The following is a 25438-nucleotide window of genomic DNA, read 5'->3' as shown; positions in this document are numbered from 1 at the left end:
AGCCGCTCTCCCTCCTCTCATCCTTGTCTTCAAGCTCTTTCCAGACCCTGGCTCTTTGCTCTCAGCACTCAGACAATCTCAAGGCCCTCATCAGACTCTGGAGGCTTCTGTCCCTAGCTCCCTAACTGTGTGACACTGGGCAAGTTCCTTAGCTGTTCTGGGACTCATCTGTGGAACGGAGCACAATAATAATTGCTGGCTCACTGAGTTACTAAAAGGATTAAAGGGAATTATGGCTTGCACGGCACTTAGAATAGTACCTGTTACTGGTACGCTTTCAGTGTCGGCAATTGTTATTGTCGTCATCATCATGAATTTCAAACACACAGTTTCACAAGACAGTGATTCCTTCGCTCCACATCTCACACCAGCAGCTCCCCGCCCCCCAGTGCCCCCTGTTGTGTGGCCAACCTTCTACTGGATACTTGCAAATTACTTGTCTGTGTCCCTCACTCCTCACCCTTCAGGCTGCTCTCAACCTTCCTTTAATTCCCACATTTACTGTGTCACTGTTCGAAATCCTCTAGGGGCTCCCTTCCCCTCAATGTCTTTCAAGTCCAGGACTGCCCGCCCCACCGGATCTTCTGCTCCAAAAGGCCTGTAACCCGCGGTGCTGGGCAGCTTCCCCGCTGCCCGTGGCCTTGGCCGGCACTCACATCTTGCCATTTGTCGTCCTCTTCCCGCAGCTGGTTATTTATCAGTTGCAGCTGCTCCTGGCGGGCCCTGCTGTGCGGCTGCACTGCAGCCTCCTCCTCACATCGCATGTCAAACATACTCGTGCTCCTGAATGTGGAGAGAGTAGAGACAAAAACGGAAGGGGATCAGCGACTGTTGTCTGTGAGTGTTTGGGGCCGTTCTGCCGCGTGGGGGCGCTACCGCGTTCGGAAAAAACGGTCCCTCCCTCAGCCAGCAGCGTGCACGCCAGCACCCCCACCTCATCTCCTGCAGCAAAAGCCAAAATATGACCATCTTTGTCTTCGATGGTGGATGCATCAGGTCAATGTAATTTTACACACAGGTGCCTAAGTATGTTTAAAGAAGATCTAGAAAAGGTATGTGATGCTCAGGGTTCCTCTAATTTGGAAATGTATTTGAAAATCAAAAAGAGAATGAAAAGGTTTAAACTTGGGGAGGATTTGTGGAGAAAGAAGGTGGCATTCCATGAGGTGAAACTTTATTACAGTAAATGCTTCTTTGTGTAAAGATCTGGCTTAAATGTTTTCTATATTAACTGAGTCAATCTCTCCATTTCCAAAAAAGATATGTGGCCTTAAGTCAAGACACCCACCTTTCCATATTGCACTATGTTCTGAATTTTGGATGCATCCTACATTAGTGAATGCATTAGTGAAGCATATATTTGATATGGTTATTTCTATTTCCTATAAAACTGTAAAGTGCAGTTGATGATATCTTGGAACTAAAAAAATAAGGTATTTTATATTAAGATTACAAAATAATATATAAATCACTATGCATTTTGTATCCTAATATTCTTAGAATCAGTCTACTTTATTTTTGTGAGGACACCTCTGCATTTACTCTTTCAAAAAAAATAGAGAGAAACTAACTTTAAACCCTCAGACTGTATATATAATTGAGATGTTTACTCTGTAGGAGCTCACTAAATGGAGGGTGAGACCGTAGGGTTTTTTCTATGATGCTGACACAGACCTTTGTTCCAGCAAAAGCTTAAGCAGCAAGATGAAAACAGAAATAAAAAAATCAAAGCAAAATCCTCCCCTTCTTTTTTTTTTCTCTCTCTGTCTCTCAAAGAAATGAGGAGTTCTGGGATGAAGTGGGTCATGTGGCCCCCACATCAAGAAATGAAGGGCCCTTTAAAGTTCACTCTGAGGACAGAAGATTGCAATTTTTGGAAGCCAGCTTAACTAACACAAAGGGAAAGAAAAGCCATGCACTGGACACCCATTCATTCCAGACACCATCAGTGATGTCCAAAAGGGTTAGTGCCGTGGCGGGACAGTGAACGGCCGCAGCACCACTGGGTGCTGGCAGGACCCTCAGCAGGCAGCTCTCTGGAGGGGAGAATGACCCGCGAGGCAGTGGCTGCTCGCCGTCACCTCCACACACTCGAAATCAACCTGTAACGGTGTGTGGGTGCCTCTCCCCTCTCTAGATGTTGGACAGTTTAAGTCTGACCTGAGAGAGCCAAAACTGAAGACTGTACTTGTAATCTGCCTTCCCAGGGGGTATTCTAATAATCCAACTGCATGGGAAGAACTTTCATCCGAGGCTTCTCTCAGCTCAGACAGGACAAACCACCGGGTGGGCGAAGCCACCTCCACATGCCAGTGGCGGGGGCGGGGTGTGGGTGCCGTGCCTCCCAGACCCACTGCAGTCCTCACGAGGCGGGCGGGAGGGACTGCGGCTTTTCACTTGTTTCATACTATATTAATGTTTGGGAAAGAGTTAGTAATTTGCAGAGTCAGGTAAGAAAGTCTAACCCATGGTTTTTGAACTCCATGGATCAAAATCCACTTAGGTAGGCTTTCTAGAAGGAGCCTGAAATTCATCCCATTCCTCCTCTCAGAGTTAAAAAAACAACCAACTTACCTTTAAGTATATTCAATTGAGTCAGTTCATCTTTTAAGGCAAGTCATTGTTTGCGAAGATCTTAGCAGATAAAAATCTCTCTGAGCTGGGACTCGCTTGTAGTCTAGTCAGTAGTCGTTGGCAGATTGTGGGAAAAAGAAGGTCCCTTCCTTCGACTCTGCCATCTACATAATCTCTAAAGGGCAGAACTTTGGTTTGGGCTGCAGTGGGTGGCCATACAGCTAGGTCTTCTCCTGAGACCCCACAAAGAAAATGGCAGCCTTCTCCGAAATTGGGAATTGGCTGTCTCACTCGACAGACGTGAGGAGGACAAGAGCAAGGCCTCGAGATCTGACTTTGTCCCGAGTTCCTACCTCCAGCTCATTGGGAAGTTCTATCTGCCTCAGCCCATATGTGGCCAAGGGCTAATTAGTGAAACAAAAAGAGAAACTTTTGTTGTTCTCTCATGTACCGGAAGTACTATTTTTCCCAGACTTTTTTTTAAAGAAATACCAGCAAACTGGCCAAAAAGGAAACACCAAAACTCTGAGCAATATCTTTAGGCCATTTAAAAAAAAGGAACTAAGCAAGTTGAGAACTGAAAACACTAGACAGAAAATAGGCTGAGTCACCATTTGGAAAACACTCCCTAGCTCAGGGGTTGGACTCAGCCTGCAAAACGAAGAAGTGTGTGCCTAGCGATGGGGGCGGGGGGGGGGGGGTCCCCGAAGAAGCCCAAGTTCCGGCATATCAATGCGACTTGCACTAAACCTGTGCTCCTCAACACCATCAACTGGGCCCTCGGGCTGCTGTGCCAGGGACCCTGGCTGCAGAGCCTGGGGATCTTTCTTGGTGGTGGGGCTAGCGTTTTTGAGGGCCAGGATTAAACTACCTCAAGGGAACCCTGGAAACTGTTTCTGGGCCAAGTCCAAGGTGAGGGAGTTAAGAGTGAGATGGCCTCTGGCTCTCACAGGGTGCAGACTCCACCGGCGGGGAGAGTGCTGGGGGAGGAGGAGTGGACGAGTGAGGAAAAGGGCAAGAAGGTGAAACTGAATCTGCGGAAACATTCTTGGCTTGCCAGGCGGTGGAAATTTCTGCTTGCCTGTGTGGTAGGTCTGCCCCTGACCTGTGTTTTCCTTAAAGGGCACATCTTTTTTTGATTGGGCTGTATTTTAAGAATGTGTCAATTATGGATAAATAAAGCCTGTGCCAATAACCGCCCTTAAAGATTTTGAAGAAGGGAGATAATGAGGTAATAAACTAAACATAGTATGACGTTCTATTTCAAAAATAAACTCCCGATATAAACTTTTCACTTTGTTCCCCACAAGGCTTCATGTAAATTGTGTCTACTCCGAGAAGGAAATGTGGCACTTTTGATATTCCTAGATAAGACGTCTGGAAAAAAAGCTCCTTCTACTCTTCTTATTCCATGAGGCTGGTTTTTTTGTGAACTTAGAGAAGGAATGAAGGGAGTCCCTTCCCCGACCCTTTTTAAAAACAATCATTAACTTCTCCTGTGGGTGAGCTTTCACATGCAGGTACAGGCAAAATCCCAAAGCTCATTAATAGAGCTCTTTTATCTCAGGCAAACTGCACCGTGTCACTGTACTGATGAAGAACAAATCCATTCTATCAAAATATTTTTTTAACCAAATGAAAGTCGTGTTTTTGCCTATCAATCTTATGTAATCCTCCTTTCAGTGAATGTTAAACATTGCCACTGCAGATTTTAAAAGTAATAACCGGGGCTCAATTTTATAGACTACTTAACTCCATGCAGCAAGTCAAGCTCAGGCTGACTTCGGTTTTGGTTTTGAGCCGAGAATGCTCTGTACGTCAGGCCACAAAGCCGTCAGCGGTGGCGCACGGGAAACGGATGCCCTGGCTGCTCGAGTGAGACTGCTCAGAGCTTAGAGTGCACACTAAGCTGACATCTTGAGCATGAACGTGGAAAAAGCACAATTTGCAAACAATAAATTTTTGGCTAACTCTCACTGTCACCAGTGGAGATGGCAGTTGTGTGTTCCACAGCATTATTTGGGTTCCTCATGGTATGATTTGAAATTATGGCTCAGCGCAGGAAGACGGGAGAGAGAACAGTGGTGCTCGCTCTTCTGAGGAGCCCGACTCCCACGAGGCCACAGAACGCTTCTCACAGAGGAAACACATCGGGCTCAGCAGGTGGAGTTAGGTCTTAATCATGTTTCTTAACACGCAAATGACTCTAATCTGAGGACACTAGTGTTCTGCTAAGACAACTTTTGCCTTAGATATTCATTTCAGAATGCTCTGTGCACAGAAAATCCATTTGAAAAAATGGAATTAATGTGGTCACAAATGGGAGAGTGTGAATTCTTCTCAAATTTGGAGGCGAGACAGGCATGGGCAAGATTCACAGGTGGTGAACCTTGGAGAGGAGTGGAAACCAAGCAGCAGGGAGAGAATGCCTAAATCCTATATTAAATCGTGACGCCTTCTATGCCACAGAACCTGACCAGAATCCCAACATTTTGGTGTCAAGCATCCCACAGTTTATATTAACTCCAACCTGGGAGGACCTTGGGCTTCTGAATCCACAATTAGTGGTTTGGGATTTATTTTCTTAGTTTAAAAAAATGCGGCCATGACAATGGCTGCTTCTTTGTTAACTCCAAGACCTAACATATCAAGAATTAAATGCAAAGGCAGAATCCCGCTTTAATAATTCCATGGTTCAGAAGGGGTACCAACAGTCAAATGGTAACACGAACATTAACATGCCTCGTCTATGAAAAGCAAATGTTAAGTTTTAAGCAGCAGCTGCACATTAGAACCATGCTTCAGTTGCTTTTTCATTCATCTCCCCTACACAGAACATATGTTCTGCATTCCAACTTCAAGTGCTTTTTTGAAGCTGCACGAGTTGGTTAGCTATTCAGTTCAATGTTGCACCGATTGCATTTCCATTAGTGGTAAGTACTGAAGGCATGCAGTTTAGACTAGTAATTAATGCATTCCTACGAATACAAGACAACTTACTCTGCGTCATCAGACACAGGGGTTCTCGGACCGTATCTACAAGACCAAATACAAAATTAGAGGATTTGCAAGACAAGGTTAACGCTGTCACCAAGCTGAAAAGAAAAACTGCTGGTGAAATGTATGTGTGCACACCGTTTTTCTTTTTGCTGATTGCACTGGAAGAGAAGTGTCATTATACAATTAACAATATTCATTAACTGCTGAAAATGAAAGAAACTTCTTGGCAGTTCTAAAGAATGCAAAATGGGTATTAAAACACAAAGGAGAAATGAAAGTAATCCCCACGCTACACACACACAAAAGAATCTGTTCAATAAAAACACAAAAAGACGTAGGTGCAACACACAATGCTTAGAGAAGTCAGCTTAAAAAAAACCAAACCTGCATTACGGTTGCTCACAAGCAGTTAAACTGCCCATGCCTTATGTTCAGCCGTAATGGGCTGTAATGGACACCCAACATAGAAGCATGTGCTTACTGGCCCTTCCCCTGATGTGTTAATGTATTTATGACATCAAAGAGCGTTTCTGCCGTTTTCTGAAAGCAAACCAGAACTCTAACCAGATCCCCAATCAGTGCTTTCTGCATGCATTTGACAAAAACCACAATTCCTAGAAAACTGGCAGCCTTAATCCAAACCAGACTTGTGTGATATTCCATCACTTGAAACACCAAAGTTTTTTTTTTAACAATCTTTTATAGTCTTCTGATTATTTTGATCTACAAAGCTGTACCCTCTGCAATATGGGTTCTTTAAGTTTTAATGTGTCTGATAAAGCAAAGGAAAAGGTCAAGTTGGAAAACAGAATTAGAACTTCAGAAGGGCATATTTTAGGCATGTTTTAGAAATGTGGCTCCCTTTCCTCTGCAAAGGGGAATCTTAAGAGAAGGCTCTTCCTTCTAATGCCCTGTAAGGCTGCTTATTTATGCACTCTGATGGTGGATACAGGACTATTTGAGTAAAGAAAAAAACATTCTGCTTTCAGTTTCCACTAAATTAAACTGTGGGGTTTTTGACAAAAATTACTTGATCCCATGTTGACTTTCATATCAGTTTACTAGAGGGAAATGAGTAATTTCTAAAGGTCTCTTCCTATAATAGAGAACCCCCTCAGAATACATGCGAATACACACACATACACCCTTCTCTCGTATGTTTTTACCATTCTTGAACAGCCTGCATTCATTGACAATTATTTTCATTCACAGTGAAGGCAACCACACCAGAGCAAACCAAAAATATATGTTGACATGGCCAAAACCAAGGCAAGGAAAGGGTTTGCAGATATTTCACTTCTGCGGAGTGAGACTCTTTTTTCTGTTTCTCCAGGGGGTAGTTTCAGAAGGTGGTAAAATTTAACCTAATACACCCACCTCTCCAAAACTACCACCATATTGAAGCAGATGGTCAGTGGATTCCTGCATACTGAGAGAATGAATAAACAGCATTAATTCTGAACACTGGGTAAATGCTTCCTGGTTAATTAATAGGCCTATTGGAACAGACTTATTCAAATACTGTGTGTCGTAAATTACCCATGGAGGAGAGCCGAGAACTTATGCCTAATGGATGGTTAATCCAGAAATAAACCAACTGATAGTTGATTATGTGTTTTTGTGTCTCTATTTGAATATTTCTGTTCATGTTTGATTGAAGTGTAACACACATACAGAAAGTGCACAAACCATACACCTACACCTCACTTATTTTCATGCACCAAACACACTCATAGATTAGTGTTGAATGTTTTGTACTGTAAGAATGACCCAGGTTGTATATACTGTTTTGAGTTTGGCTTCTTTAGAATATTTTGTTTGAGGTTCAGCTATGTTGTTGCTGTAGAACATGTTTTAATTTAAATCACCTCTACACAAAATACAACATTTCACAAACATCTCTGCCAACAAATGCAAGGGGTTTTCTTTTGGGATTCCCTGAAGAGTGACCAGACTGGGCCCTTGGTAAGTGTTTATTGAGTACTTATTGGATGGTCTGGAAATTGGAAAGAAAAGAGTAGCATAGTCTCAGAAGATAAACTTAATGTATTTCTTTACTTGTGGATTTAAGGAATTTCCTCTCTGACTACTTTATCAGCTTTAGGAGGGCATCAATCGCAGCAGGACTGCCTTTGCTGTTAAGCAGAAGATAATTATTAGAGCCTGGGCTTCAAATTGGTTTCCCAGTTGTCCTATGGGAAATCGAAATGTAAAAGTTAAAAAGGAATAAAGAGATTTTTTAATGCAAAGCGGGTGAGTCAATAGGCTAGGAGGCACAAGATCGGCCAGATGAATCACAGCTGGTATGAGCGTCCTAAAACAAGGTGATTAATAAAGTTTCATTGCGAGGGTAGGGGTATTCAGGAAGATAAATGAAATAGTCTATGCACCTACTGATTGCACTTCAGAATTAATAATTAGCTGGTTATATATTTCCATATTGTGAACTAACACAAGCTGCATGTGAAGTGAGAGGGGAAAATGGGTTTGCTGGTCATTTAAGATTACCCCCCGGCACCCAGTGCAGTGTGCTTTACAGACAGCAATCGCTCCATAAACACTTGTTGAAAGGGAAATGAATTCCCAAGGTGTGTGCTTGCTCAATCACGCAATGTTGTCACACAGTGACTCCGACTATATATCTCCTTATGCTCAAACTAGCCATCCCTCCCCATTTAAATACAAAGAGGACTCCTTCCAAATCACAAGTGGAGGGACAGATGGAAGTGACAGGGAATTCATCAGACTTCCACAGTTTCCTCTAGTAACCTGTGCCGGCAATGCCCCAGAGTGGGACAGCGGCTTTCACCCAGACAGAGCTGGGTGTGAGTCCTGGATGTGTAATTAGCAGCTGTGCAGACACGGGCCTCCAGTTCCTAAATACAGGATGCAGATGAACATTCTCACTTTCAAAGGTTGTGTGAGTAGAAAGTAAACGAGAAAGCACCTAGAATGTAGGCAGCTGTAAGCCTCCCTTCCTTTCATTTCAACTTGCTTTACAGTAGCCCCAGGATCCAGGGCCAAGCTATGTCAAGGGCACGTGTGGTACATCAGTCCTCACCAGCCCTAGCCGTTGGATATCGGAGTGAGATCCACTCACTCCCCTCTGCATCAGGCATCCCATTTGTGAAATGGAGCTGACATCCATTCAACTCCCTGGGAATTCTGAGAAGGTGAGCTAGAGGGAGCAGACACACCTTGAAAAGGCCACTAAGCGCTCTCTCTAGCTGTAGAGCGCGAATATTACCCATGCTCCCTGAAACCAGTGTCATAGTAAGGCTGAACTAAAGTATTATTAGTATCATTCAGAAGAATGTAAAACAGATTAAATCCAGAAGATCAAGATGGGTAGGATATTATTTTTCAATTTTAGGATTACTTAAGGTTCTTCCTGTCCCCCACTCCACCCTCTGTCCCACTACCATCAAGCAAGCCCCCTTCATGAAGCAGAACTCCATCACTTCCTGTTTCATAGCGGAACTTACAGTCATGCTAAACACTTGCCCTACACTGACCAGGCAGTCCACAAATGTACCACTCCTACTAAATAGCGACAGAAGTTTTATTATTTCCCTATTCTTCATTTTAAACAGTATTTATTTATTTATTTATTTATTTATTTATTTATTTATTTTAGAAAGAGTGCAAGGGAGGGAGCTAAAGAGCCACATGAGACAGAAACATTGCCGGGCTGCCTCCTGTACACACCCTTACCGAGGATTGAACCCACAACCGAGCATGTGTTCCCAACTGGTAATCAAAACAGTGACCTTTTGGTCGGTGGGACGGCACCCAGACCACTGAGCCACACCTGTCACGGCTACCTACTCTTCATTTTATATCAAGTCATAGCACAGAACACAACTCCCACATCTAGAAAACACCAAGGATTTCCTAATGTTGAAACTAAATTAAGTTACAAATTTTGTAAGTGATATACATCTTCTTTGGACTGGAAGAACCTCCTAGAATCAGAGTGAAATCAAGTAGATCAAAAAGAAGTTAATCCCTTTACCCAGAAGCTCCTGCGTCAGTGAGGAAGAAACAAAGGTGCTTCTCATTGAGGGGGCCCATGGATGAGAGTCAAAAAGAATGCTTGACAGAAAAATTCATAACTGAACTATTCTTTCCACACTTGCTTCCATGCAAAAAAAAAAAAAAAAGAAAGACACATTCTTGGCAGACTGAGCCAATTTTTAACACTCAGTTTCTGTAAGCAATAGTGGGTAAGTGGCATTGATGTGCCATAATGCATTAATAACATACTCAAAGCATATACCAAGGCTCAGAATGGAGAAACAAAGTCACAAGAAACAGGCCACAGGATAATCTTCTGACCTCTTATCTTTCATTGCTGGGCCTTTTGCAGATTTTTCCGCATTCTGTTGCTTTGCAAATGGAACCGGAAGGAACTGGTTTGGGTTGGATCGAACGTGTCTAAGAGACATCCCAGTTCTCCTGGCCATCATGTCATCTCTTTGTGAATCATACAGCTTTCTTTGGTTTTTCAGTCTGCTGCCACTCCAGGCAGGCGCTGTCATCTTCTCTGAGCTCTCTTCTTTCCCCGAAGCCTCCCGTTCAGAGGCCAGGGGACGTGAACTAGGGCAACATTCAGTCCAGCCAATCAAAGTCCACTTATTTCTAAAGATATTTTCAGTAGCGTCACTCACTTGGCGTTAAGACAGAAGGAGCCAATGTCCGCAGAGGCAGCAGCACGCACAGCAACTGAGGACTAATACCGTGGGTCTCCATCATGCAACCGATACTCACGTGGGAAGACGTTTCCCTTTCTGGCTTTCACGATTTCTGAGAAGAAAATCTGGCCAGCGCCCAACCACATGCAAACGCTAAAATCTCTTCCCAGAGCGGGCACAGAAAGCGGAACTCTGACCCCAGGATGGGCGCATTCCTTTAAGTGACTTAACTCCACATTGCATCAGTCACCGAGTGCATACTGTGGCTCTAAGCTGCTTTTTGGGGACACAGAAGCCAGCACAGCAGAGGCAGCACACCCTGGAATGCAGGCAAGGCGCTCACAGTGGCTGGCCACTCTCCTTGGATCCTTCAGCCTGCGGCGGCATCTCAGAAGCTCTTTGAGCACCTCCTTCTTGCTCTTCTTTGCCATCCTGTGGCAGCTGTTCGGATGTAACTAAAGCCGGAGAGGACAGCTTTACTCCTAGGGGAAGAATTCACACCAGAGGCCTCGACCCCACCTGTCATCCTTCACCTCCCAGGGAGGGAGGAAACCTCGCTCCTCACCTTCCTCTGTCCCTGTTGGGCATGCGCCTACACCGCGGACAGGCTCCTCCTGGGACCCCTGGACAGGAGCCCGCTGCGAGACCCTGCTGCTGTTGCCATTTACGCCAGAATTCATTACGCTGTTGAAAATCAAGTAGCAATGGTATCAAGAGAGAAAAGGAAATAGAGTTATGAAGGAAGATACTGGAAGTCGTGGAGACTGAAAGATTAAGAGAGTTCAGTTGCTCTCATCCCAGAAGCCAGTTAGTAAAGATGACATACGCCAATTGAGCTGAAGCAGTGTGAACCCTGGCAAGGGCCTGAGAGAAGTAGAAGACGGTTGGCATGACTGCCACTTGGCAGTGGCACTCATGGGGTTGAGTGGGGGCCCCTTCTATACGCAAGGTCTCAAACACGCATTTCTTGTTAATTGCTTACTCCCACTCTTCCATCCTAGGTCCCCATCAGTTTCAGAAACCCCAGCTGTGTACTTCTGGTGTGCTAGGGTTACTTCTACTGAAAGCCCGCTCTCTTCTGCAGTGTCACCCATGGTATGGAACCAGAGAAACTCTCTGTATGTCATGGATCATCTAACTCTTTCCTTTGGACTTCAAGGACCAAGGAGAATGACTTGTGCATCTCCTCCTGTCATGGAGAGCTTCACTTTGATCCCACCGTGCAGGTGGAATGGGGGTTCCCAGGAGACCCAGAGCCTTCTACCTGCTTAATGGAAGAGGGAGCAGCTCACAGAACTGAATCCCCGAAAGAGGGCTTGGGAATTTAAAGCTGGAAGGCCTCCAGTGGAGATGAGGGGCAGTTGCAGGTCTACAAGGAGTCTTCCCAGGTGACCTTCATGAGTTGGGGTGGTGATTCATCCAAGGAAACTCTTGACCCACAGACACCACCGAGAAAGCGGTCTTTTCACTCAAGATTCATCACATAATGTTTTTAAGTAGAGGAAGGAAGAGACCTTCACTTTTTTGTGTGTCTACTTAGATGTTCAAATTTTGAATTACAGGACTGATAACTATTTTTAACCCCTCTATGGGATAGCAAAGAGGGAAGTGATAGGTAGGTAAACCTGATTTCTATCACCTATCTTTAGAAGACACACTAGGCGTAGCATTAAAACATTCCGTCGAGTTCATTCAGTATTTCCAACTAATAAATAGTGCTTAATGCAGCTGAAGGAAGAGGGTCATCTGCCAAGATTATTGGCATTCCCAGGGTGTGATTCTGGTGACAACAGAATCAAAATGGACGCCTGCCATTTAACTGCGCTCGCATGCTTCCCCCCAGGGTGACACGCCAGCATTACTTTCCCCTTAACCAGCAAAAGAGCCTGTCGAAACGGAGGCCTCTCTGGAGGTTTCTTTAACGAGCTTCAGCAAAGCCCTTACGAGCAGCAGTGACTCCCATGCGAATCTCCTCGCACATGTTTGGCAAAAAATACCTGTCATCATTTTGCGGCTCAAGCATTCGGCTCTCCTTTAATTTGGGTGTGGCCACCGAGGCTGAGGACACAGAGTAGGTTTGAATTTTGCTGCTAGGACCGATGACTCCTCCTACGTCCTCCCTAGGCCCAGCCTTGCCAATGGTGAGCCGCTTCCATTTCTGCTGATCTATCTCTGTCACTGGTCCAAAGTGCACAAACTTTTGCCTGGGGCCGGAAGCTTTCTTATAGGCCCGCGCTTTGCGGCTGGCAAAGTCGTCCCGGATGGCAGTTTCTGCTTTAATTTCTGGCGAGGGCTCAGGGGCACAGGCATGCTCAACGTCTTCATCCCTAGTTATAACCAGAAATGAGTTCCAAAGGTTTCTAAGGCAAATACAAGTCAATAAGAGGTTTTTCTTCTCTTTCCTTTCTTTTAGGCGCTACGTATATGAAAGATACTTCTATGGCTAGGGCAGAGTTGCTTTCCCATTCATCAATCAAAGGGGTAAATAGGGCTTTCAGTGTCTATTGCTTTAACAAATATCACTTCCAACATCATAAGTGATGGCATAAAAAATCTTAGGTATGATGAAATATTAAAATTATTTAAAAATCAAGTTTAAATTCCTTACAGCAAACAAGCCTATCATAATAACCATTCACAATTAGTTGGTTGGATTAAAGAGGAAGTTTTCCATCCCCATGGCTTGTAACTTTTGTATTAGTAACTCTCAACTCATGCAGAATATACTCTGTGTTTTGAGAGGCATTAACTATTTCCAGCCATGAAAACAAAAAATGATCGAAGGCTAAGCACTGGATTCCTTCAAAGTTCAATAGCGCCACTGCCGGGGAAAACATAACACACCTCGTCTGCCCTGACACTTTCAGTCTCTCCCAGGTCTCCAGGTCGGCTTCCGTGATGCTGGAGCCGCCGACAAAGCTCGGAGCCTCGCGGGGAGGGGCGAGGCTGCCCTGAATCCTCCGCTGTGCCAGGTCGTCCTTGTGGATATCCGGCACCTTCCTGAGTCCCTCCTCCGCAGGTCCGCTCTCCCGAGCCCGCAGGACACAGGTCACTACTGACTTCACTTCTTCTGTTTGGCCCTGGTTTCTGTCAGTGGGATCCGGACCCCGACATCATTGGAAAAATAAAGTTCAAGGGAGGGGAGCAGACAAACAGGTGGTCAAGCACGGACATTCGGAGGTTGAACGAAACGATGGAAGTACCTTTCCCTTTCTCAAAAACAGCGTGTCCGTGCGCGAGCCTTGATTACTTTCCCCTGCATTACCTTTTGACACGGTAATGAGAAGGCAGTTTTTCCACCAGATGACAGTCTCTGGTTTAGTTTAGGAAAAGAAGCCAGGGTTCACGGAAAGACTCTTAAGAACGGTAATGAGATTTTGGTCTGTCAGTAATGATGCCCAGTTCCCACACTATTCCAGTTACTATAATGAATTCAAGTTTTCTAATTGAATCCCTGAGCCCTCCTGGAATGCCTTTTACTGCACCAGTAAAATGTTAGTAATGAGCTCTGCCTGCTCCAAATTCTAGGATTAGTTTGGAGATAGCTGGAATGTTGTTCACATACGAAAACATCTCAACCGTAAACCCACAACTGCCAGAAAGCACGTTTGAGTTGATTCCGACCAGAAAGTTTCCATGTTCAAACTCAGTCCCTGCTTCCTGAGAGCATGCATTAGGTTTGGCTCATGTGAACTTGAACAAATAGAGTGTATCCTCTTTTCCTTGATCTAGACTCAATACCCATTTCTTCCTTGTGTTAATAACTGCTTAGGTTCATTGATGCTAAAACTGATATTTTTCAGTTGTTCTCCTAAGAAGTGAACATTTGATGTCTAATGTTGACTATGCTGTAATTTAAACTAACGCTGTGGTCTTGATCTGCATAAACATTAAAAGTGGATTTCCAACCAAACATGCTTATTGACACAGAAAATCCAAAAGTTATACATATCAAGGGCTATTTATTTTCTCAAAATATATCACTCAAGCCAGAAAACCACGAGGTATTCTTTCGTTACTAGGATGCCTTTGTGTATTCGCAGAGCATATGCAAATAGGAAGGCTACAGAATTTTCTATTTACTTCTAGTTTGGGGAAGGAGATCAAGGAAGAGCATAGCAAAGGCCCACCGAGGACCATTCTTTTTTCCATCAGTTCTCTGATGCCCATCAGAGAGGTCATGGGCTATCCCAGACCCAGAACTGTGTCCCTACTCATAGAGTCAGGTGACAACAGACAAATGAAGCTGGAAACAGCAGGAATTAAAATTGCATGCAGGAGAAAGGAAAAAAGGGGAGATACAAAAGCTACTCCTTTTCCTAACTCAAGTTGCTGATCCCCATCAATATGCCCTGATGCTAGTCAGTTATCCAGAGGTCTTTGTTTCACTGGCAACAACCAATCCCTCCCACAAGGCCCTCCTAGAATGGTCTGTTACAAGGCATGCCAACAAGAACCACTAACACGGAGCCTCCTGAAGCTATAATGTGTCCTACAAAAAAATTGTGCCACATCTTTCGAACTCTAATACCTGTTCTACCTGGGGATCTTTCAGGTGTTTTGTGTCTGGTACTTCCTAAAACAAAAACAAACCCAAAAAACACTAACTACTCAATGACTCTGCCCAAAGAAGCATTTTCATTGTGTAATAATACATAGTCGATATATTTATAGTCTTAGTTCAATAGATTCGCAAACCTCTTAAGTGATACGCAAAAAAGATGGCAGTGAAATATTAGAGATGCAAGCTCTAACAGATTTTGATATAAGCAAAAAACACAGACCAACTCTACTCTATGAGATTTAGCAACCTGGCAGGTTAAATGAGAAACCATATCCCTCTAAGGATAAAAATCACTGGCCAAATCCAACTTCACTACATGTTTCCTTTCCCAAATTAAGAGGATGGGGGAAATGTTGGGAGAAGGACACTCATTTAAAAAACAATGTCTATGACCAATAGAGGTGCATTATATGTTTTCGAATTTTTAAAAAATGTGAAGTAGCTATCATCCCATGTATAGGTGACCTTGCTAGTGTGAGGGAAGAAAGGGCAAGCCTCGTTTATTTTCCCTGCCAATATCTAAAAGGAGAACACAGGAGAGAAGAGCTTATAGCTAAGGAATATCTGTCTTGTGCCTGCTGTGAACGGGCTGGACAGCCTCGGGAGGTGGCTGTTCCCTGGTGGCAATGGCACATATATACTTGTGCCAATAATTCCCGTCTGTGACACCAGCGCCCCTGTGTAGTAATGGGTCCAGATCCAGCACAACAAAGTTTATTTGGTGAATCCAACCCTATTCGGGACATGGTCTGTTCACTCACTGCCATTGCATTCAGGGAGATCGGATATCTGGGGTTCTGCTTCAAAATAAACCACCACACCGACGACACACACCCGGGGCAGGAAAGAGAGGAGTGAGTGGGGAGGGCTATGATACAAATCACTGTTACTCAGTGACATTCTCTCTGTCTTACACACCACACACACGGTGCACACCTTTTGTGTTCTAGACTTTTCTTTTCTGAGATCCCCTTTGAAAGTTGTTTGCTGCTCTCTGGTTTCTCTGCCTCTTTTTTCCGGTAAGGCCCATAGAGGAGTTGATTCAGGGGCACCGTCGGCTTGGTCTGGTTCCTCCTGGCTCTCCGGGCAGCAAAGTCATCTTTCTCCAGGTCAGGCAGTCGGCGCGCAACTTCCCCTTCCGACTCTGAATTTTTGCCACGTTGGTGGGCCAGGAAAGGGTTTTCTTTCAAAAGGATGATATCGTGAACAGCTTCTTTCTCATCACTTAGTTGCTTTTGACTGATAGAGCAAAATTAAATGGAACTCCACATGTGATCAGACCAAAAAAAAAATTTTTTTTAAATCCCCATTTCCAGGCAGGCAACTGTGTTGTTAGTGAAAGGTCTTCTCAGTGTCATTAGTTCAGATGACACCTGCTTACTGTTTTAGTCCAGAGTTGCATTACAGTTAGTGTGGGTTTTAAAACCCTGAAGTTAGCCAGCTACTAGCAACGCTAAAAATTCATTTAATTTACAGGGTCCATCAGCATCAGAAAAGCAGGGTCCTAAATGGCTCTGAGAGTGGCAATTCCGATTCTTTTCATGAACTTTGGAAGAGTAGGAAGCTTTTCACCGTTCACCTTTCTCTAGCACCTTAGTAATGGACCCAGTAGGGACTCAATTTGTTTTTGACTGACAGGGCAGAAATGTGAGCCACCAAGACAGGGACCTGGGCGAAAGCTAAGGAAGGCAGCTACGTGATAGCACATCTAGGGTGTGTACCGGATTGCACAGTGTACGGGAGGTCTTTCTGCGGAGCGGAGCTCATCTGAAACATCTGGAGGTGCTTGTGACCATTCACAGGGTGGACCAAAGGCAGAAGAGGCTGCCCTGCCCTGTACCCACCCCCCGCCATCCGAGACCCTTTCTTCCAGCTTCTACCCCCATGACTCTCCGCCACCAGCTTTTTGTCAAATGCTAGATGCCAAGTCAGACATTTTGACAGAATGGCTTAACCATTATTTCTTTGGGCTGTTTCCATTTTCAAAACATCTTGACAGCCCCAAACTTTAAATTTCTAGAGGAATGTAATTTACTGGTAGAATATCAGGACTTTTTCACTTTATTTTGTTTTTGTTGGAGACAGGCGGGGTGGGAATACAGTTGATTGTTGCGTATCTGATATTCGTACAAACTCCTCTCACCCTTACTTACTTATCAGATCGCCTTGTTTCTAAGTATTAATACTTTTTAAAACAGTAAAAAACCATTTATTATCATCTCAGTTCATAAAGATGATAAGTAAATAAAGTATTTTAATCTCTAAGGAAAGTTCACCTACTTTGCATCTGATTTCTGAGAGAGGATTAAGAATAAGTTCTTTATCCTAAAAGGGCCACTCATCTCAGAAATGAAGGCAGGAGGAATTAGCCTGGCCAAGAGGAAAGTGAGGAGCAAGGTGCCGTGTTCTCCGGTCAGTCAGGCGGCCCGCCGCTGGCTGCTCCGCCCCGCACTGCTCCAGGGGAGGTCACCGTCTCTGGGCCACAGCAGGCCCTCACTCCATCTGACTTTTGGAAAATCAAGTCATCATTAGTCATGCCCGGAAAACTCCTTCTCAATGCTGTCGTTCTCAGTAACATTTTGAAACAATGTTACTGGGAGGCAGTTAGCGGTGTTTTCCTCCCTAAATAAATGTGTGTTGTCAAATACAAAACCGTGCCCCCTGTGCTGCACCTCGACTCCCGGCGTCCTTCTGGCCCACCCCTGCAGCATGCTTACACGCCTTCCCGCCTCCTTTGTGACGTGTTTGTCAAGTACCAACAGGTGTTGGCTGATGTAGAAAGCAGTACGGAGATACCTCAAAAAATTAAAAATGGATCTGGGCCTTTTGACCCAGTGATCCCACTTCTGGGAATATACTGGAAGGAGCCCAAAACACTAATTAGAAAGAATATAAGTGCCCCTATGTTCATTGCAGCATTATTTACAATAAGTAAGATATGGAAGCAACCCAAGTGTCCATCAATAGATGAGTAGATATAACAGCTACTCATATATCATGAGTAGATATAACAATGGAAGAGGACTCAGCTGTAAAAAAGATGAAAATTTTACCCTTTGTGACAGCATGGATGGACCTGGAGAACATCATGCTAAGTGAAATGAGCCAGTCAGAGAAAGACAAATACCATGTGATTTCACTCACGTGTGGACTCTAGTGAACAAACTGGACTAATAAGGAAAATTGTGACAAACTCAGAGGTGGAGAACAGGATGACAGCTAAGAGGGGGTGGAAGTATCAAACAAACAAAAAAAAGGACTCATGAACGTGGACAACAGTGATTGCGGGGGGGGTATGGAGGGTATAAGGAGACTAAATGGTAATGGAAGACATACAATAATTTTTTTTAAAAAAGCACATTGATGAGGACAAAGAAGGTGACTAATAGTTACTGAGGGCACACTATGTGCTAAATATTTTTCTAAGTGTTAACTCATTAAACCCTAATACTAACCCTGCAATGTTAGTGTAACTAGCATCTCCATTTTACGGAGTGACAACTCAGATTAGGTGAGGAAATCTGCCCAAGGTCAAAGTGTCAGCTGGAATGAAAATTCAAACCCAAGCAGACTCCAGAGGTCCAGTTCTTTACCACTGCGCTATTCATTAAACAGAGGACTGGGGCAGAAAGGGGACTGAAAGCAGGGCATCATACAAAACTTAAGGCATGATCATTACTATGGGGAAAGAAGAAAGAGAAATATTTTGGTGACTAAATGAAAGGATCCTGTAAGTTGTGCTTAGAATGGAGTTGTGATTTGCATCCCTGCTTACAGAGAGCAATGTTCAGCCAGGATTAATGAAAGCAGAAAGCTAACTAATCATATCACACAATGCTTGCACAGCACTTCGCAGTGTACGAAGTGCTGCCACATTCATTTGCTCGTCTCTGCTGATCCAGCTCCGGTCCCAGTGTGGGAGCAGACCCCTAGCTCGAACCTCTGAAGTCCAAGAGTAGCATTCTTTCCATTTTCAATCTGGGTCCTGGGTTTCAATCTCCCCGAACTCAGGCAGAATTCTTTGGAGTAAAATATATACATTTATGCAAATAGCCATGACAATTCGTGATGCCAATTTAAGCAGAGAGAGTCTGGCACCTTTTGCATCATGTGAGCCCAGCCAGACCACAAATTCCCTGGGGTGATTCTTTTTAGGCTAAGTGCCCAGCCCGGCAAGACTCCCTGCAAGTGATCTCAGTTTAGATTTGTAGTTTTCCATGTCATTGGCCACCTAAAGCCACTCCCCCTGCACTGTCACAAAGACTGGTTTTCTGCTAATTGCTTGAATCTTGTAAATTCAGAGCTTCAAGGCAGACTCAGGGAAAGAAAAATAATAATAATGACGCAAGTTCTGGCCTGGCACTGTTGGCCACGAAGCAATAAATCATATGTACCAGGTAGATGTGTGCGATTGTATTCACAGGTGTCTAGTTACCAAAATATTTAAGTGACTTTTTATAAGGTGCTTTTCTTTCTCCCTTGAAGGACCTTCAGGGCAGTCTTTGGTAAGGCTTCAGTACAATGTACTTTATTTCTCAATCATTACACCTCTCTGAACAGCGAGAACCCGCCAGGCTCTAACTAAGTTCAGGTTCACTGACTTTCACGATAACAGAATGCAAGATGAGAATTCTGGTGCCCACTTGGCAGAGGAGAACGTTGAGATTTCTGGCTCCAGGTATCTGAACTTTGGTACACTGAGTAAATTTAAGGGGGAGACCCAGGCTGTCTGGCTTGATATCCACGGGCAGTTTGGGGACTTCTATTTTTTTCTAAGTCATTCATAAAAGAGTTGCTTTGGGAGGAAGGGGTGGCCCTGTGGGCACAGCCCACTGTTTCCTTTAGAGAGAACACAGTCACCGTGAAATGAGAAATGCCAGGCCCTGCCTCCAACCTAGCAACCTTGTCCAGCGTTGTCTAAAACAAGGAAGGCTATCTTGGCAGCAGGGATTATGGGCTCGAAGCAGGTGAGGGGGAAGAAAAAGCTCTTGTCTCAACGTTTCTGAGGCTTATAAATTTCAAAGTGAGCAAGATAATGCTTTAAACTAAGGAAGAGCTGGCATTTTCTTTCACTCCCTTTGATTTGGCAACACACAAGCAACCATCTCAGACTGGCAGTCAGTTCGTTCTATTCAAAGAAACTGGGCTCTCCAGAAAAGCCTGTTAGGCCTCCTGGGAATGTCATGGGCAACACCGAAAACATCCCGGCTTCACCCGGAGTCCAAACAGGGCAGCTCCAGCCAGAGTCACAGAAGTTCATGCACGTTGTGCGTCTGCCTGGTCCCTGATCCCCAGGGATCTGTTCAGCAAGTCAGGGACATGGGCATCTGGTGAGGAGGGATGGAGAGGAACATGTGTCTGGCGCTTAGCTGCATCTGCTCTTCCTCTAGAAACTTCTAAAATGTCTATTGTTCCTCGGAGGGGTTTTTTTTCCCCCTCTGTAATTAATTACTATGTGGTTGAGAAGATCCACAGACTAGCAGAAAATACCGAGTGCTGAAACATATGAAAACAATTAGAAGAGGAGTACAATCACGTGAAACCTATAATTCAGTTCAGAAAACGTTTACTTCTCCAACGGGAAACACCAAGTCAGAGAACTTAAATCTCCATAGTATTTTAATTCTGGGGAAGGGAATCTCAGTTCTTGTTTTATCCTCTCAAAAAACAGAAATCTTGGCTTCTTTAGCAGAGTCTATATTTGGGGGGTAATTAAGCTAACTTGATCATAAACTAACAGAGAAGAAAAAGTGGCTTATGTGCTCTTTACTTCAATGGCAACTCTAATAAAGATTAAACTCCACACGTTTATGAAGCAGTCCTGCTTTCTGTCTCTGGATGCTAAGATGCCTCCTAATATACTCGGGACTCCTAGGCTTCTAAACTCATGGGAAAATGGAATACCATGCACCTTTCCACCCTTTAATATATGGAGTTAAACATAATACAAGGAGGGGCTTGAGAATACTTGGGGAAGAGTGGCATCAACAGGAGAAACAGTCTAAAAAGGAGAGTCACGGCTCCACAGTCTCACCCATCTCCACCAACACACACCTTCCCAGCTAAGAAACGGGAGAAAGAAATATCTTGGGCCTCTGATGGAGTTCAATCAACTATGTGGTGGCCAGAATTCATCTGGGTGGCCAAGACAGGAGACAAAGTTGAAATGTTTTAAGAGATGTCAGCATATTTAAATATTTTATATTCGTATTTTCGAGACACGAAGAATCCTTTTTTTCTTCATTGCACGCGTTTCATTCAAGTTACTTTCTGCCACCTTAAAAGCAGGATCCCAAACGTGCATGAACGTAGAGCGACTCTCAGCTCTGCTGTGGGTTACAAAAAGTGGGTGACAAAGACACAGAGGTCAGATGAGGGGCGCAGAACGTATAAAACCTTGCTGAGAGCACTGGCAGCTGAAAATCGGTCTCAGAAAGGAATCCTGGGCATTTGGCACAGCTGTGTCCCACTACTAGCAGGGACGTTTTCCAGGAATATGCATAATTTTCCTGAACCCAATTTTAAATGTTAAGGCAAAAGATCTAGGGTGTGCTGACATTTACTGACGTGCAAATTTCTGCCTGACAGAGGTGAGTTGGGCAAAACTATGTAAAAATTAAGCCAGATAACAGGAAATGTGGACAGGAGTAAAAAGGACCACATAGTATAATATTCAGCAATCAGAATTACACTTGTAAATTAACCGTGATGCTAGGCATGCCCACAGAGGCATGTTGTTACAAAGTATTTCAGTGGTTTATTAGAAAATAAAGCTCCCAGTTACTGAAGTGGAAATTCCAGCCTTTGCCCAAACCCTTCTTTCCTGCCGCCACCATGATTTCTGGGTGTGCTGAGTTAGCTGAATGTCGCTCCCCACTTGTCTTTCCTTACTCTTTTGAACACTCTAAAGATGATATGGAAGTTTCTCAAAACACCTAAAAAGAGAACTACGATATGGCCCAGCAATCCCAATTCTGGGTATCGATCCAGAAGAACCAAAATGAGGATCCCAGAGAGATATCAGCCTTGTTCAGTGCAGCGCTGTTCACGACAGCCACGCTATGGACACAACCCAGAGGTCCGCTGACGGACCGGTGAAAAACAGAAGAAAGAAAGTATGGGCCTTCAAAAAGAATTCAGCCTTTAAAAAGAAGGAAATTCTGCCATATGAGACACCATGGATGAACCTTGAAGACATTACACTAAACTAAACAAGCTAGCCACAGAAGAAAAAATACTACACAATTCTATTTGTAAGAAAGGCCTAAGAGTCAAACACCTAGAATCAGAGGGTGGAACAGGGGTTGCCAGGGGCTGGGGGAGGGGAAAGTGGGTCGTTGCTAATCAACGAGCATAGTTTTAGTTCAGTGGGAAGAATAAGCTCTGGAGACCTGGTGTGCAGCATTGTATCTATGGTTAATGATACTAAGTGGTGCGGTTAGAATTTTGTTCAGAGGGGAATTCTCATGCTGAGTGTTCTTATCATAAGAAAATAATTTTGTTACAAAAGGAATAAAAGTGGCAAAGGATGTGAGACAATTTATGGAAGAATAAACCTGAGTGGCCAGTACACATAATGGGATAGTCAACCACATTAGTAATCAGGGAACAACCAATTTTCAAAGAGGAGTTTTTTTTTAAAAAAACAAGAGAGTGGCAATTAAAAAACAAAAACAAAAACAAAATAAAAATGGCCTCGAGTAAATTTTAGCTTAAAGACTTCATTGAAGTTATTAAATGAAGGTTTGTGTCAAGGATATTAGGATTAATTTTTTTTAATCATACTCTCACTTGTATCACTCACTACCCACTCTCACTGGGCCCTAGATCTGAAGACGGAAACAGGAACAGTCTGAAAACTGGTGCAAGAAAAGGAGATATTATTATTCACTTTCGTACTCTGAGCGCCTCTCCTGCTCTTTCACACAAGTAGATGCTCAAATTATGTTGAAAAAAATAGATATCTGACAGGGTCTCTGAGCCAAAATTTGTTTTTGTGTTTAAGATTTTATCACATTGCTTTTCCTTATTTCAGAAGCCCAGAGAGTTGCTCTTAACACAAGCAGATTTTGTGTTCGAGTTTCCTAGAAGCACACACATGTTTAGGATAGACACACAGCTGTGGAATACAACAGACAGGGAAGAAATACGTCCGTTTTTTTTTTTTTTAATCAATACAAAGTTATTCTAGAATGAATTCCACAGAAGTCAGTGCTGGAACTTTCAGTGAAGACTTAGATTACAGCAATAACCACATATGGAATTAGGCAGAGAAATGGAAACCGTTCCATTAAACGTGTGGGAGACCGATGGGGTGCTGTGACCACAGTCTCTGAATCCGGCCGCCAGGTCCTCAGTGACCAACTCTGAGACCGGGAAGTCATTTACTATCACTGATCCTCACTTTGCCCTGCTTGAAAATGGGTGTGTCGCCCATTTCTTAGGATCAAATGGTGTGCTGAGTGGCAAAGGAATTTCAATGGTCACACTGTTATGAATTTCAATTTGTCAGATCTTGGTCTCACTGATATTTGTTAGGATCTTTGTGGTTATTATATGAGAAAAAATGAACCAGCTTCTCAAAACACCACATAAAACTGGAGAACCGTAGTTTCCTGTGCCTTTGACTGCTGAAAGTCTCCGTCCCACATGTAACATGAAGCCATCGGGACTGTATACTAGTGCCTTTGTTACAATTAAGAGAAGTAATTACTCCATTCTTTGTTTTTGAATCGACATGCTTTAGAAGAGGAGTCAAATAAACCCAGTCTTTCTTACTACTCCCTTGGGACAAAGGATGTAAGTGGATTTTTGTAAGCCAGCCACTTTTTCTACAGAGAGTGCTCCCTATTTCAAAGGAACTATTTCCTAGTGATGTGTAAAGTAAGATAAGAGCCATTTAGGAGTAGTGTGAAAATCAACAGGCCATAAACCATTGAAAAATAAAGTGTTATTGCAAGGTAGATCCTGCAGCCCGCAAATGACTGGCCACAATTCTTGACTAAGACAAGGTCTAATCAGGCAGCAAGAAGCTTACTCTTCGCCTTCATTTCACATAACCAACTACTTAAGCAGAGACATTCCCAAGGGCAGCGACTATTCGGGATTTCCAGTTGCTCCAAGGAGGGAACAGCGGTGCCACAAAAAGCAGGAAGGAGGGCAACGAGATGGAAACTCCAACACGCCAGACAGATTCCACCCCACCAGGCATGCACCAAGCTGGCCAGGCCAGCCCTTGGCCTGCAGAGCTAACCTGGCAAAACGCTGTGCTGCGGGCATGACCTTGATCCCAGCTTGCTCTAGCCTTCTGCGCTTTTGGATTTCAGCAGCATCTTTTTCTTCAGACTTGGGAGCTGGTGCTACCGCAGCCCCCTCTGGAGGAGGCTTCTCCTCACCACTGCCAGCGGGTAATGCTAACCCATCAGCAGAAGGCTTCCCGTCAGCATCCGTTTGGCCAGCCGGTTCCTCCTCTTCACAAGGAGACCCCGCTTCACTTCCCTCTTCCTCTATCGTTTCGGGATAGCTAGTGAGTTGGACAATACGGTTTACCAAGCTAACAGACCGACCTGGGGAGCAGACCCCACGTCCTCTTCTGGTCATGCTGGTACTATTTTCCACTTAAAAAAAAAAGTCATGGCATGCAATAGGATCCTGGCAATGTGACTAAAGTTAAATGTAGCCATTTGTTAATTAAGACAATGCATCATAATCTCCACATTGATTAAGAGCTATTTCAAAATTGCTATTGAAAGGCAAAAACCCTTTCAACTGGAATGGTAAATTTTATACTTTGTTCAGTAATTAAAACTTTTAATAAAATGCTTGTTCAATGGAAAATCATAGATAATAAAGGTAAACTATTAGAGAAAACCATGCAAGAATCAAGGTGGTTTTGCTGAAAGTATTAGACTGGACTGTAAGTTTCTTTTATTGGACTATAAGGTTCTTGAAGGCAGGGACTCTATTTTATTTACTATTGGGTCCCCAATTCCTAAAAGACAGCACCTAGTATATAGTAGATGCTCAATAAATACTTGCTGAATAAGTGAAAGAAGAAACACATAATCAGAGATTAGGAAAAAGGAAAAACACTGTTTCTATAAAGAGAGTAGCAGCCCAATGTATCTTCCTTTGAGTAGGAGTTTCTACCTGAGATTCTGGAGCATGTTCCATGCATCCCTCACATACTTGACCGTGTACCTAGATTAGCATGCATCTCAATAGAAAATGTCTTTTTGGATAAAGGCAAGTCTTTCTGCACCTAATCTAATAGGAGTAGGAGTCGGGCGGTCTCCAAACAAGGACATGGATAACAAATCTGTTCTCAATGTTCTATCAACAGGACCAGTTTGTTTGTTTTTTTTTAATCTGCTTGTTAGACAAGTGTTTGTTGAATACCTACTGTGTGCTAGGCACTGTTCTAGGTGCCTTCATGAAGCTTCCAGTCTTACCACCACAATCTCTCTCCAAAGATCTGCCCCGCCCACTGCATTTGCGATCTCACACCCGAGTTCTGGAACAGTGGCTTGAGCCAATGCATGCGGGGAGCTGCAGGTCCCGCACCACTCGTGTTCGCACCAGGACGGGGACAGCACTCGGTGGGGCC

The 25438-nt window shown here is 43.9% G+C and overlaps 2 protein-coding genes across 31 annotated transcripts in view; both read right to left on the bottom strand.

Annotated features, from left to right (window-relative positions):
• Nucleotides 1–25438, bottom strand: part of LIMCH1 (LIM and calponin homology domains 1) — a 316639-nt gene that overhangs the window by 53488 nt on the left and 237713 nt on the right. For 23 of the 30 annotated variants that reach the window (XM_036020029.1, XM_036020033.1, XM_036020045.1 and 20 more), the window contains 2 exons: nucleotides 5575–5610; nucleotides 657–783 (listed from right to left, as the gene is read on the bottom strand). In XM_036020029.1, the coding sequence (XP_035875922.1) occupies nucleotides 657–783; nucleotides 5575–5610 (163 nt within the window). Of the gene's footprint in view, nucleotides 1–656; nucleotides 784–5574; nucleotides 5611–9912; nucleotides 10174–10611; nucleotides 10724–10833; nucleotides 12174–25438 lie in introns of those variants that run through there. The other 7 variants (XM_036020035.1, XM_036020050.1, XM_036020049.1 and 4 more) reach the window with 2 other exon arrangements.
• LOC118499365 lies at nucleotides 12542–25425 on the bottom strand. The gene is made up of 3 exons (XM_036020072.1): nucleotides 24086–25425; nucleotides 15769–16071; nucleotides 12542–13355 (listed from the first exon to the last, which is right to left on the bottom strand). The coding sequence occupies exons 1-3, from the start codon at nucleotides 24430–24432 to the stop codon at nucleotides 12923–12925; spliced, it is 1083 nt and encodes a 360-aa protein (XP_035875965.1). The 5' UTR covers nucleotides 24433–25425; the 3' UTR covers nucleotides 12542–12922.

Source organism: Phyllostomus discolor, chromosome 1 (assembly GCF_004126475.2).
Source record: "Phyllostomus discolor isolate MPI-MPIP mPhyDis1 chromosome 1, mPhyDis1.pri.v3, whole genome shotgun sequence".
In the NCBI taxonomy this organism is placed as follows: domain Eukaryota; kingdom Metazoa; phylum Chordata; class Mammalia; order Chiroptera; family Phyllostomidae; genus Phyllostomus; species Phyllostomus discolor.
The sequence above is the reverse complement of the archived record's forward strand: the minus strand, read 5'-3'. Positions and strand labels throughout refer to the sequence as shown.